General features: G+C 43.8%; 1 protein-coding gene across 2 annotated transcripts in view; it reads right to left on the bottom strand.

Moving 5' to 3' along the window:
- Positions 1-1,901: 1,901 nt before the first annotated feature.
- LOC140491566 (multidrug and toxin extrusion protein 1-like) overlaps positions 1,902-14,563 on the bottom strand; it is a 73,634-nt gene continuing 60,972 nt past the window's right edge. For both annotated transcript variants that reach the window (XM_072589953.1, XM_072589954.1), the window contains 6 exons: positions 14,081-14,156; positions 13,896-13,965; positions 10,637-10,769; positions 8,779-8,873; positions 7,245-7,326; positions 1,902-3,907 (listed from right to left, as the gene is read on the bottom strand). In XM_072589953.1, the coding sequence (XP_072446054.1) occupies positions 3,669-3,907; positions 7,245-7,326; positions 8,779-8,873; positions 10,637-10,769; positions 13,896-13,965; positions 14,081-14,156 (695 nt within the window). In that variant the 3' untranslated portion in view covers positions 1,902-3,668. The remainder of the gene's footprint in view (positions 3,908-7,244; positions 7,327-8,778; positions 8,874-10,636; positions 10,770-13,895; positions 13,966-14,080; positions 14,157-14,563) is intronic.

The raw sequence follows: 14,563 nt of genomic DNA, 5'->3' as shown, positions 1-14,563 counted from the left end.
ACATCAATTATCCGAACTTCAGATTATCCAAAGAAGATCTCAAGGTCCCGTAAAAACAGCATTATGCAACTCAGCATTTAGTTATCAATTAAACGACACTATGGTGTGAGTTGCCGGATAACCGAGAGATGTTCAGATAACTAGCACTAATAAATTACCGCTTGTTTATGATCAGATCGGTTATCCGAACAATCAATTATCTGAACAAAATACTCCCTACTCGTCTCATGCAGATAATCAAGGTTTTACTGTATACTGTTCCAACTTTATTTGGAGAAGTTTATTTTGTTTGTTTGAAATTGTAGAGTATTGGTGTTTTTTTCTCTTGGTCAGTTCCTTTGTCTACTTTAAATCAAAATGTTGCTGGTCCTTAGCCAGACTGTTATAGGCATTTGGGAATCTCATCAAGGATCATAACAAAATTATGGTTTAGAAGAAATGAGTGGGCCATATAAAGACTTGGGCCTGCTCTGCCATTCAGTAAGATCAGGCTGTCCTTCAACCTGGGCTTCAACTTCCTGCCTGATCCCCAATTCCATTTAGTCTCTCAGATTTCAAGAATGCATTGATCTCAGTCTTGGATGTACTCAATAAGCAACCTTTTGGGATAAAGAATTCCATGGATTCAGGATCCTCCAAGAGTAAACAAATTGCATGCCAACTCAGTTCTAAATGGCCAACCCTTTATCCTGAGATTTTGTGCCATGGTTCTCGATTCTCCAACCAGGGATAACAACCCCTTGGCAAATAATATTTAATACTGAGTCACTTGTGGAGATGTTAGGGCAGATGTTAGGAAAGCTTGACTAAAGGAATTGATTTGAAATGGAGTCTTAACGGAAGGGGGGGGGTGGAATGTGGTTGCATTGGAGTCAATTCAGAGAAGGTTCACTCAATTGATCCCAGAGATGAGGGGTTTATCTCATGAAGAGCATTTGAGCAGTTTCTCTGGAGGTTAGAAGAATGATGAGATCTGATTGAGGGATATAAGATATTAAGGGGATTGGCAAAGTAGACGAGAGGTTGTTTCCTCATGTGGGGTAAGATAAACTGAGAGGTGATGGTTTTAGGTAAGGGGTGGCAGATGTAAAACAGAGATAAGGAGAAATTACCTTGCGTAAATAATAATGAACTTGCAGCATGCACTACCCCACATTGCAGCAGATGCTGGGATATTGAATAAATTCGAGGAGGAGATGGACACATTTTTAATTAGTTATAGGTTGAAAGGTTGAGAGCAGACAGGAAAGAGAGTTGAGGCTGAGCTGTGATTGGTGGCTCAGTGTTTAGCACTGCTGCCTCACAGTGCCAGGGTCCTGGGTTCAATTCCAGCACCAGGCAACTGTCTGTGTGGAGTTAGCACATTCTCCCCATGCCTGTGTGTGTTTTCTCCCACAGTCCAAAGGTGTGCAGGTTAGGTGAATTGGCCTTGCTAAATTGCCTATAGTGTTCAGGGATGTGTAGGTTAGATGCATTAGTCAGGGGTAATAGGGTAATGGAATGTCTCTGAGTGGGTTACTCTTTGGAGAATTAGTGTGGACGTATTGTGCCAACTAGCCTGTTTCCACACTGTAGGGCTTCTATGCTGAATGGCAAAGCAGCTGTGAGGGGCTGAATGTCTTTCTCCCCTCCTGGTACAGGTAGATGGAAGGAGATGTTCTGGGAAGGAATTCCAGAGCTTAGAGTTGAGGGAACCAAAGGCAAGATTATAATGGTGGAATTATCAGAATGCGTTACTTAAACCTTCTCATCAACCAGTGACATATTGCCTTCTGATTTTACCCTGATCGGGAAGTCACACCTGTCCTATCACACTGGGCACTGCAGTCAAGCACAAATTACATTAGAATCATTACTAGAATTGCACAGAAGAATCGAGACCCAGCATTTGATCAGCAAGGATTGGGCTTTATTTGTTCTCTTTTTGCAACAGGATGATTAACGTTCACTCAGAAACTATTTTATTAATAAAACATCATCTTTGTAGAAATGAACCATAAAACACTGCAATACATTGGTATTTTAGGCAGCACCTATAATCCAATGGTTTGAAACTAGAATCATTACAACAGAAATTTCCAATCTGCACTCAGCAATCGGAGGTGAAAATGGGGACTGCTGAGTCAAGATTAGAGTGGTGCTGGAAAAGCGCAGCTGGTCAGGCAGCATCCTCAGTCCTGGTGAAGGGCTTTTGCCCGAAACATCAATTTTCCTGCTCCATGGATGCTGCCTGGCTTGCTGTGCTTTTCCAGCACCACTCTAATCTTGACTCAGCAATCATAGCCTATGATTTAAATCCCTGAGAAGCATGAATGCAAATCGCATTTGCATAGGGAGTTCCTTAAAGTAATTCTCTAATTAATTTACTCCAGGCTTTACTGAATGATTACTGGCCTGGGAATGCTCTGAAATACACAAACACATCATTCTCAGCAAAAAGGCTAAACTAAAGCAAATGTAAGTACATTTCCCTCAGTAATATTCTGACCCAATGGCCCAACATTTAGAAGAACAATCTGTTTTTTTCTTCAGATGGCTACATTCATACTGCAAATGCTTCCTAAGCACTGCCAAGTAATTTCTTGGTGCATGATCATCTGTACTTGGGAATGGCATTGCTTCTAACTCAGAGTTTGAGGTTCCAGATCATCCTTGAGAGTTACCTTGAGAGTTCTTCTGACCAGAAAAGTCACATTATCTGGCAATTTGCCAAAATCGCTAATCAACTGCAAATTAGTTGATCTCAGCATCTACAGGACTTGGGTTGTATGGCCTAAAGAGGCCTACACCATGTTAACAGCAGAATAATACAAAGCGTGTTACGTGATGTTGTGCATCAGTTGACCTATCAGCGAGCATTGAATTGAATTGAATTTATTGTCACGTGTACCGAAGCACAGTGAAAAGGTTTGTCTTGCGAGCAATACAGGTAGATCACAGAGTTAAGTAGCAGAGATAAGTAAATAATAGGTAAACAGCAGCAAAAACAAAAACACAGGTACAGGCGAATGAGTTCATTCAGTATTCTAACAACAGTAGGGTAGAAATTGTTTCGAAACCAGCTAATGTGTGTGTTCAGGCTTCTGTAGCTTCTCCCCAATGGTAGACGTTGTAGAAAAACAATGCCAGGGTGGGATGGATCTTTGAGAGTGGATGGATCTTTGGCGCACCTATAAAAGTTCGACTGGGTGCATCAATGGTGTCAGATTGCACTCTTTGGGTCAGATATCCACAAATTGGACATGACACCCTGAAACAAGTGCTGGATTCAAATCTTTGAATTATATTTAAGATAAATCACTAACAACCAAATTTTTTGTTTCTCTGCTTTCTTTAGACTGTTATCTGTCAATAGTTACTGCCAATGATGTTCAATTTAATGGATGCTTGGAAACCATCATGATTTAGGAGGTGTAGACATGATCAACCACTGACTCCCTCTTTATTCAGGGTCTGGGGTTCTTAGGTTGTAACTGAATTGTCAACGGTCTATTGGATGCTTGCACACAGCCAAGGATGTTTTCCTAAATAGTTGGCAGGCAACTGAAATTTTCCTGCAGCAACTGGTGTCCCATGTCAACAGTCATACCTTGTCGTCCACTGGCTCTTCCTCAAGCTGCAGAATGGCACCTTCAGCCCTGCTTCTCTCTACCAAATTCATCAAGGCTCTACGTTTGTTTTGAAACAGTTAATTGTATCACAAGTCCAATGGCCAGCATAACTGGTCCAGAAAGGAAGGCCAGCCCACGACGAATGATCAGTTGTTTTGTAGACAAGACTTTTCCAACTATGGTAACTCCAATTTCTAGTGCAGAGGCATCTTCTCTCAGTTGTTCTGTGTCTGTGCTAATCTCCACTTGGCTAAGATTGGTTAACACAAGGACTGTGGGATCCTCTGTACATTGACCTGCAAAGGAAAATCACATTGAGAGACACTATTGAAAAAGTTATTGTCTTAAGTTATTGGGATAACTTATAAATGCATTATAAATTACAGGCAAATTTCATTCATATTATATCATGACCATCGCAAATGGAGACTGTCTTCTTCAGTCAGAACTACCTCTCTCCAAAGATGCATTAACTCAATATTGTTATTCATTCTGATGTAGTTATTGTCATGTTAATGATAACAATCTAATGATCAATCACTGATTGGAGATTGATCAACACCATTGGTTAGTTTATTTAAAACAATGAAAAACAGTATAAGTTATGAAGCAGACATTATGCGTGCAGTTTGCAGACCCACAGCAGATTAACCATCAGGCAGAGTCACAACATTGTATGCACACAGCACGTGGGGTCCTGAAAGGTAAACATTTTTAAAAGTAAGGGACAAAGTGATAGATGTGTGCAGCAAAAGATGAACTTGCTCTCAAAGACAGAAAACATTGTTTGGATCTAACCTAGCAGGCCACTTCGCGGCAATGTTAGAATCAGGCCGGGGTAGAACAAGCAACCCATCAGATCGGACCAGATCAGATCCCATTGAGCAGTTTTGGCTAGAATTACTTCTTAAATACACCCATACATTCTGATGCGTTGGCTCTCTATGTCTGTGCTCTAACTCTGAATTGCACCATCTCTAAGCGAATTGTGGAATACTGACAGACCATCATCACAACCAAACTATTTGTTATCCCACCCTGCTGAGCCATCAATGAAACCACAATGGACCAGCAGTCACATAACTGACGGATTTAACCATCTGTCAATATACATTCATGCAAGTCAGACATTCCCTGATTTCTGTAAGTGATGATTCCACTGATCTGCAGTATTTAGATGAGGACTCTGGTTGGACTGGTTCTGATGGTACAATTTTCCCAAGACCTACATACCCTGCTAGAGGATCGTTGATCTGTAATTATATTCAGTGCAAATCAAGTTTCCATGTTGAAAAGACTAAAAATCTGGAAGGTAGAGGCATCTGTAAACGTGGCCACATCCCCAGGACATAGTTATGGCAGTTTTTACCTGTTTGTAGATCCTGGAGAAAGCGCTTCACTCAGTGAGGTCTGCAGCACCAAAAAAGGCCCTTTCGCCCACCAAGTCTGTGCTGGTCAAAAACAACCACCTATTTTCTCCTAATTCCATTTTCAAACACTTGTCCAACAAACTTCACAGAATCCCTACAACACAGAAGCAGGCCATTCAGCCCATCATGTCAACACTGATCCTCCAAACAGCAAATCCTACCTAGACCCATCTCCCTACATTTCCTATGGCTAGCCCACCTAGCCTGCACATCCCTGGACAGTATAATCAATTTAGCATGACAAATTCACCTAAGCTGCACATCATTGGATTGTGGGAGGAAACCGGAGCACCCGGAGGAAACTGACACTGACACAGGGAGAATGTACAAACTCCACGTGGATAGTCGTCCAAGGCTGGAGTTGAACTCAGGTCCCTGGTGCTGTGAGGCTGCAGTGTTAACCACTGAGCCACCATGCTGAGCCAATGCCCTGAGGGTTTCTGCCTCTCCCACCTTTACACACAGTGAATGTTCGATTCCCACCATGCTCTGGGTGAAAAGATTTTTCCTCACATCTTCTTTAAACCTCCTTCCCCTTTCCTTAAATCTGTATCTCCTGTCGTTAATGTCTCCACCAAAAGAAAAGGTTTCTTCCTATCTGCGCCCTTCATAATTTTGTACATTTCAATCAGATATTTGAAAGCCCAATCATTCTAGAACATGATGGTTGCATTTTTGTGTCACCTTGCATTATAGAAACAGCCCTGTAGTCATGGTCCAGCCAACACACATTCTAAAAGTTCTTACTTTACAAACAACAACAATCACATTACAGCGAGTTCGCGTTGAGGAAGCAAACATTACAACAGAATGACCTGTATCTCTTTTCTAATTTACTAAGGGACTGGCTGATTACTGTCTCACATTGTAAACAGTGAATAGATCTGCTCATCATACCATTTTTAAACCATTTTCAGTCATAGATACGTACAGCACGGAAACAGACCCTTCGGTCCAACCCATCCGTGTCAACCAGATATCCCAACCCAATCTAGTCCCACCTGCCAGCACTCGGCCCATATCCCTCCAAACCCTTCCTATTCATATACCCATCCAAATGCCTCTTAAATGTTGCAATCGTACCAGCCTCCACCATTTCCTCTGGCAGCTCATTCCGTACACGTACCACCCTCTGTGTGAAAAAGTTGCCCCTTAGGTTTCTCTTTTATCTTTCCCCTCTCACCCCAAACCTATGCCCTCTAGTTCTGGACTCCCCCACCCCAGGGAAAAGACTTTGTCTATTTATCCTATCCATGCCCCTCATAATTTTGTAAACCTCGATAAGGTCACCCCTCAGCCTCTGACGCTCCAGGGAAAACAGCCCCATCCTGTTCAGCCTCTCCCTATAGCTCAAATCCTCCAACCCTGGCAACATCCTTGTAAATCTTTTCTGAACCCTTTCAAGTTTCACAACATCTTTCCGATAAGAAGGAGATCAGAATTGCACACAATATTTCAACAGTGGCCTAACCAATGTCGTGTACAGTCGCAACATGACCCCCAACTCCTGTACTCAATACTCTGACCAATCAAGGAAGGCATACCAAACACCTTCTTCACTACCTGCAACTCCACTTTCAAGGAGCTATGAACCTGCACTCCAAGGTCTCTTTGTTCAGCAGCACTCCCTAGGACCTTACCATTAAGTGTATAAGTCCTGCTAAGATTTGCTTTCCCTTGCATTATCTGAATTAAACTCCAAACTCCAACTCCAAACCGAATTAAACTTCAATTTCAGGATACTCATGGGTGGGGATTTTGTGATAATCCCATTTTTGGCTGAATTAATCAATCCACAATCAGTCTCAAATATATCACAGAATACTTTTAAAGCTTTTTTTTAATGTTGTGTTTTAAAATGTGGCTGGCTGTGCAGATTTACTAGAAATTTCGCATTTGCTAGTAAGAAAATGACTATGAATAGAGATTGAGGAAACAAAGCACATCTCAAAACATTCTGGATGCAACAAATTGTGCCCAAAGTGGAAACTCAATCCAAACATTTCTAGAATTCAGGGAGGATGCTCCACTTTCCCCTATTCCACACATCCCACCCCAATCCCTCAAAACCCGCTCCTAGCAAAATCAATGTTTATAAACTGGTCAACACAATTTGAAAGCAAGTTGTGAAAACAGCAAAAGGTTGTACAGTGTGGAAGGTTTTTTTTGTGAATTAATGGGAAATCAATTAAATTCTTGACACCTGTTGAAAGATCCTCAGTCTGGGGATTAGATGGAGTGCAAGAGGTGTCCACGTTTATCTTCACACCTGCATTAACTATCGCCTTCAAAGAGAACACAAAACCTCTGTTAGCAGGAGAAACGGTTTCTGTACGACGTACAGCTACATCTGCACAAATTTAAACTTGTCCCAAGCATTACCTACTCAGTCCGCTGACAGGGATTTTGTTTTGCCTGTACAAGGTGGTGACAGAAGTTTCAAAACTAGACAATTAAGGTTGTTTTCTAGGCAAGGTAAAAGGGTCTGTGGAGCCAAAGTGTGTGCATACAAGAGAGTCACACCCCTTTTGAATGACAGAACAGGTCTGAAGGGCTGAAGTGCCTCTTCTTGTTCCTATGCTCATTAATTGGCTGCAGAGAGCCCCCTAGAGGCTAGAGCCCGCAATGTCATTGTGGCAATTGACCACAGAGTAATTTGTAAATGTCAATATTAGATTAGATTACTTACAGTGTGGAAACAGGCCCTTCGGCCCAACAAGTCCACACCGCCCCGCCGAAGCGCAACCCACCCATACCCCTACATCTACATCTACCCCTTACCTAACACTACGGGCAATTTAGCATGGCCAATTCACCTGACCTGCACATCTTTGGACTGTGGGAGGAAACCGGAGCACCCGGAGGAAACCCACGCAGACACGGGGAGAATGTGCAAACTCCACAAATTGAACCCAGGTCTCTGGCGCTGTGAGGCAGCAGTGCTAACCACTGCGCCACCGTGCTGCCCCGAATATCTGTGAGTAAAACTGACAAGATATTGCTGGCTGTTATGAGCCAGATCAGTTCTCCTCGTACATTGGGTACAGCTTAGAGGTTTATAGCTTCTGGAGATTGTACTCCAGTGCTTGAAGTTATTGTGAGGTTCCAATGGGTGCTGACCATTCAGACCAACACCATCACTGTTTAACGGTTTCATTCAACACCCTTTTTTTTTTCTGAAAGGGCTCGACACATTGTAGCGGTTTAACTGGAGAGGTGATGGCCTAGTGGCTTTAGCCTAGAGACCCAGGAATAATCTAGGAACCCGGATTCGAATCCCATCGCAGCAGATGGTGGAATTCGAATGCAATAACAGAAAAATGCGGAATTACGAGTCTAATGATGACCATGAAGCCATTGCTGACTCTCAGGGAAAATCCCACCTGAGTCACTGATCTGCCTTAATGGAAGGAAACTGCCATCCTTACCTGGTCTGGCCTACATGTGACTCCAAACCCACAGCAATGTGGTTGACTTTTAACTGACCTCTGGGCAATTAGGGACGGGCAATAAATGCTGGCCCAGCCAGCAACGCCCTCATCTCATGAATGAATATTAAAAGAAACAAGTGAAATTTGGCAGATGCCTGGGGATTTCCTGGCTGTTCAATCTCCCAGTTTGATGGGTGTTAGGGAAAACAGTAAACCATATAAGGAGACAACAGAAAGTGGTGAAGGAAGAGGTTACAAGCAGCATAAAATTCGGTGTGGTGATTGATGTCTGTGAGCTTCACTCACCTCATCAGATGCTTTGTTCCAGTTCATTCTTGAAATCACAATTAAAAAGAAGACTGCTTGTACAACCACGCAGATGAACAGTCCAGACCAAAGACCTGCAAAACCATAATGCAGCAATGAAAAGCTAGCCCATTCTGTTCTTGATTTTCTATCTATTACTGGACACCACATCTTAGGAGGGATATTTTGACCTTGGAGGGATACAACATAGTTCAACAATGACACCTTGACTTCAGGGGTTAATTTATGAGAAGAGATTACATAAATGAGGCCTGTTTTCTCTCAGATGGTTAAGGGGTGATCTGATCAATGTTTCCAGGAAAAGACAGGATAGGTAACGGTAAACGATTTCTACTGGTTGGGGATTCTAGAACTAGGGATATAATCTGAGAATGGTGACCAGAGCATTCAGGATGGATGTTGGGAGCACACAAAGGATGGTAGGTGTTTCAAACTCACTTCCACAAACGGCAGTGGATACTGGATCAGTTGCTGATTTAAATATGAAATAGAAAAGTTTTTGTTCAGCAGAAGTGTTGAGGGGTATGGGACAAAGGCAGGTACATGGAGGTAGGCCATAGGTCAGCCATGATCAAATTAAGTGGTAGAACTGGCTCGAGGGGTTGAATGGCCTATTCCTGTTCCTCTGCTCCTTTTGTAAATGACAGCTCCATTACCGGTTGGCAGTGCTGCCGGGAGTCCACAAGACATTAATACCACATGTCACCATTAACAATGGTTAAGGCTAGTTGAGGTCAATGATATTAATACCTCGCTATCACATACAAGGCACATGTTAAACATGTGATGGGGATTGCAACACTCAAGAAGCTCCACACCGTCCACTTGTTTGGTATTCACCCTCTCCCCAACCAAGACACGGTGACAGCAGGTGTATATCATCTACATGATGCAGCAACTCAACAAGACTTCTTCAATAGCACCTTCCAAACAGCTCTGGCACCTAAGAGGACAAGGATTGTAGGTACATGGGGGCACAATGCCTCTAAGCCACACAACATCATCCTTGTTGTATCAATATCTCACAACTCTTTTCCTAATAACATTGTTAGAACACCTCTGGATGACAATGGTTCAATCATAGAATCCCCACAGTGTGGACGCTGGCCATTCGGCCTATCGAGCCCACACTGACTCTATGCGGAGCATCCCACACAGACTCACCCCGCTATACTATCTCTGTAATCCTGCATTCTCCTTGGCTAATCCACCTAACCTATATCCCTGGACACTATGGACAATTTAGCATGGCCAATCCAGCTAAGTTGCACATCTTTGGACTGTGGGAGGAAACCGGAGCACCCGCAGGAAACCCATGGAGATTCACTGCGAATGTGCAAATTCCACATACAGTTTCCTGAGGTCGGCATTGAACCCAGGCCCCTGGTACTGTGAGGCAGCAGTGCTAACCACTGAGCCACTCTGCTGCCACTAAAGAAGGAGATCCACCAACATCTTCTTACAGGTAATGTCATACTTGATCATCTCAAGAGAATTTGTATTGTTTAAAACTGGCAAATACATCACAAACAGTCTTTGGCTCTCTGTTGGTTTCAGCGGTGAAAACTGAAGCCATTGGAGTACTTGTAAAATATCCATGGTCTTTCCATTGAGAAAGGCACTTGGTGTTAGCAAAGCTGACAGGGCTAAGTGAAGCAAATATAAATCACAAACCAAACTCATATCATTGTCTAACCCAAAGATAAGCTCAAGGAGAGTAGGGAACAAGATTGCTTGCTCACTTTTACACCAGGGCTACAATATATTACAGAAAGATTCAACAGAATCAAAAATGATAGTGGGAAAATATCTCAACATTCTTTGGATAAGTTCCTACCTAGGACACCAAGATGTGCAGCAAACATCAGTGTGACACCAAGGGGGAACCCAATTGAGTAGAAACCCACTAGGTTTCCGATCGCTCCCAGTTTTTGTTTCCCAGCTCCTCTTAACACTCCACCGCTTACGGTCTGTGGAAAGACGACATTCATGTTAACAATTCATTATTCTGCAATCTGACTTTGATGAAGGCACATTGAGGGAAACACAAGAGTCAATCACATTGCTGTGAGTCTGAAGACACATATAGGCCAGACCAGTAAGAATGGCAGATTTCTTTCACTACAGGGTATGGGTGAAGCAGAGGTGTTTTCCATGATCATCGTTAGACTCTTAATTCCAGATATTTATTGAATTCAAATTCCACCACCTACCACAACAATGTTTGAACCTGGGTTCGCAGAACATTAGCTGGACTCAGGATTAACAGTTCAGTGATAAATACCACTAAGCCATCACCTACCCTCGCTTTGCTCATTTCTTATCACCAGATGGTCAACACTGTGTTGTAGCTAAGTGGATTTGTTCATAGGCAGCAAACCTTTCCTTCCCCCCTCAAAAAAAAACTTTAATTCACCTCAAACCTAGAGTCTAATCAGCTCTGATTAAATCAGAATTATGCACATTCCATATTGCACCAGAAAAGTTCCCATTTAACTTTGTGCAAAAGCATAGGTCCTCAACAAGACATGTCCAGACTTATTCTAGATTTGGGATGTCTGTCACCAGTAAGTGATGCCACTAGAGCCTGTTATTGTCTGCATTGGTGGCCATTTCAGTGTTCAAAGTAATTACTTCAATATGTACCATTAACACCTAGAAAGCTGAAGGTACAGCCAGCCGTGGCATGGTCAAGGAAATCAGTGATGTCTGGAAGGAGTGGAGCTCCAAGGCGAACAGAGGTATTGCTGAAAAGTGTGGCACTGGAAAAACACAACAGGTCAGGCAGCATCCGAGGAACAGGAGAGTTGACATTTCGGGCATAAGTCCTTCATCAGGAATGTGGAGGGATGGGGGCTGATGGGGTGGGGCTGGGGGGAAATGTAGCTGGGAAGAGGTATTGGTTGGGAGCAAGGCCTTGAAGAGATCAGACTTACATTTGAGGGTGCTAGAGTAGAACAGGGCGATGAGTGAATGGGACTCCCTAGGAGTTAGAATAATAGATGGGGGAATTTTATAGAAATGAAGGTTCTAGAGGGTGAAAGGTTGGACACTGACCTGGAAAGCCAAGTCTACCTGGATGAGGGATTCAACAACAGTTGAGCTGGGGCAACAGTAAGTGGAGAGAAAATCTGTTTCATTTAAGGGATTAAAGGGGGAAAGATCTATCCATTCCATGGGGTTGTGCTGGCTTCCTGTGTGCAGGCTGCTTCAGGATTTAGAAACAGCTTAGTTTCAATTGCAATCTATTTTGAACATTCGCTGATGTAAAATGACAATGCAACCAGAAATTGACAAAAAAAAAAGCCCTGTGTCACCAGAGATCCGATTTTATGGGCTTCCAAAACCTGATATCAGATTCAGTGTTTGGACAGTTAACATAGATTTATAGGAATTGTAAAAGCATTTCCACTTTGGTTTGGTCACCCTGTCTGAAAATAGCTCACTGCGTTGTCAACAACTTTGAACTAGAAGGCTTTGTGTTCTGGCTCCTGTCTCTGAGGACAATGCTCTTCCCTCAGATCAGGCCTGTGTTGTTCAGAGCTGAAAATGTGTTGCTGGAAAAGCGCAGCAGGTCAGGCAGCATCCAAGGAGCAGGAGGATCGACGTTTCGGGCATCAGCCCTTCTTCAGGAATGAGGAAAGTGTGTCCAGCAAGCAAAGATAAAAGGTAGGGAGGAGCGACTTGGGGGAGGGGCGTTGGAAATGCGATAGGTGGAAGGAGGTCAAGGTGAGGGTGATAGGCTGGAGTAGGGGTGGGGCGGAGAGGTCAGGAAGAAGATTGCGGGTTAGGAAGGCGGTGCTGAGTTCGAGGGATGGGACTGAGACAAGGTGGAGGGAGGGAAAATGAGGAAACTGGAGAAATCTGAGTTCATCCCTTGTGGTTGGAGGGTTCCTAGGCAGAAGATGAGGTGCTCTTCCTCCAACCGTCGTGTTGCTATGGTCTGGCGATGGAGGAGTCCAAAGACTTGCATGTTCTTGGTGGAGTGGGAGGGGGAGTTGAAGTGTTGAGCCACAGGGTGGTTGGGTTGGTTGGTCCGGGTGTCCCAGAGGTGTTCTCTGAAACATTCTGCAAGTAGGCGGCCTGTCTCCCCAATATAGAGGAGACCACATCGGGTGCAGCAGATGCAGTAAATGATGTGTGTGGAGGTGCAGATGAATTTGTGGTGGATATGGAAGGATCCCTTGGGGCCTTGGAGGGAAGTAAGGGGGGAGGTGTGGGCGCAAGTTTTGCATTTCTTGCGGTTGCAGGAGAAGGTGCCGGGAGTGGAGGTTGGGTTGGTGGGGGATGTGGACCTGACGAGGGAGTCATGGATGGAGTGGTCTTTTCGGAACCTGATAGGGGAGGGGAGGGAAATATATCCCTGGTGGTGGGGTCCGTTTGGAGATGGCGGAAATGACGGCGGATGATACGCTGTATATGGAAGTTGGTGGGGTGGTAGGTGAGGACCAGTGGGGTTCTGTCCTGGTGGCGATTGGAGGGGCGGGGCTCAAGGGCTGAGGAGCGGGAAATGGAGGAGATGCGGTGGAGGGCATCGTCGATCACGTCTGGGGGGAAATTGCGGTCTTTGAAAAAGGAGGCCATCTGGGTTGTACGGTATTGGAACTAGTCTTCCTGGGAGCAGATGCGGCGGAGACGAAGGAATTGGGAATATGGGATGGCGTTTTTACAGGGGGCAGGCTGGGAGGAGGTGTAGTCTAGGTAGCTGTGGGAGACGGTCAGTTGTTCAGGCCTACCATTGTGTCTGGGTGTTGGGTATCTGAATAACACCCTGCAGCAGCTCTACTTAGACTACCCCTTGTCCAAATCTCCACCAAGAGCGACTATCATCTCACTCTGAGTGATTCCAATAACATATTTTTATTTTGTCTTCCAATAAGGATATTACAGCTCTCCCATAACGTTCCTTCATTCCTTTTCTCAGAGAGTTCTTAATTTATGACTGTTTATTTTCATTGACATTTTCATGTCCATTCTATTAGATTGAGGTTAATGAAAATGGCAAATGGTTATCAGCCTTGTTTTAAAAGGACCTTTTAAAAGATGGAGGCCATGTATAAAAATCAATCGGGAAAGACTTTGTTGAAAATACTCACAGCTATGGCTTCGAACCAGTGGAATGTAGCAATGACTGGGTCAACACGTGAAACTAACTGGATAATATCTCTGTAAAGGAGGGAAGAGAGGGATCAGATAGTATTTGATACACGGCTAAATTAACTATTTGCAAATTGAAGACTGAAGGGTTTTTATGCTCAAACATTAAAGTTGGTTTACTGACTTGTCAGTGGTGAAGATGTAACCTAGCACACTTCTTGAAGCTCCCAGGATCATTGCAATCAGCAAGGAACAACACCCTGTTGGAATGTGATCAATAAATTGTTAGTTGATAAAGAAAGGGTGAGCTTGCACTTGTATAGCACCTTTCACAAGCTAACAACTTCACAAAGCAACTTACTCCAAATTAAATCTGTCTATCTTTGTTCCTGTGCTCATTTTGCAAGAGTTGGGTCATGGACTCCCATTGGGTTGGACCATGATCATGGACAACCTCTGTAGGACAACTGACCAGGAGACTCCCCCACTCTTACTGCTTGCTGTAAGGTATCAGAGGGATCTACAGGCTGACCGTTAACCTTGTTGGCCATGTTGTGGGTATCTCTCCCATGGACAACAAGTCCTGGTGTGTTCCACACAAACCTAGAGCCACCTACTGAACCACAAGACATCCAGCCAGTTAAGTGCAATGCTAAATCACTGTAAA

This window comes from Chiloscyllium punctatum, chromosome 19 (genome assembly GCF_047496795.1).
Source record: "Chiloscyllium punctatum isolate Juve2018m chromosome 19, sChiPun1.3, whole genome shotgun sequence".
NCBI lineage: Eukaryota > Metazoa > Chordata > Chondrichthyes > Orectolobiformes > Hemiscylliidae > Chiloscyllium > Chiloscyllium punctatum.
This window is presented reverse-complemented; position numbering and strand designations above follow the sequence as displayed.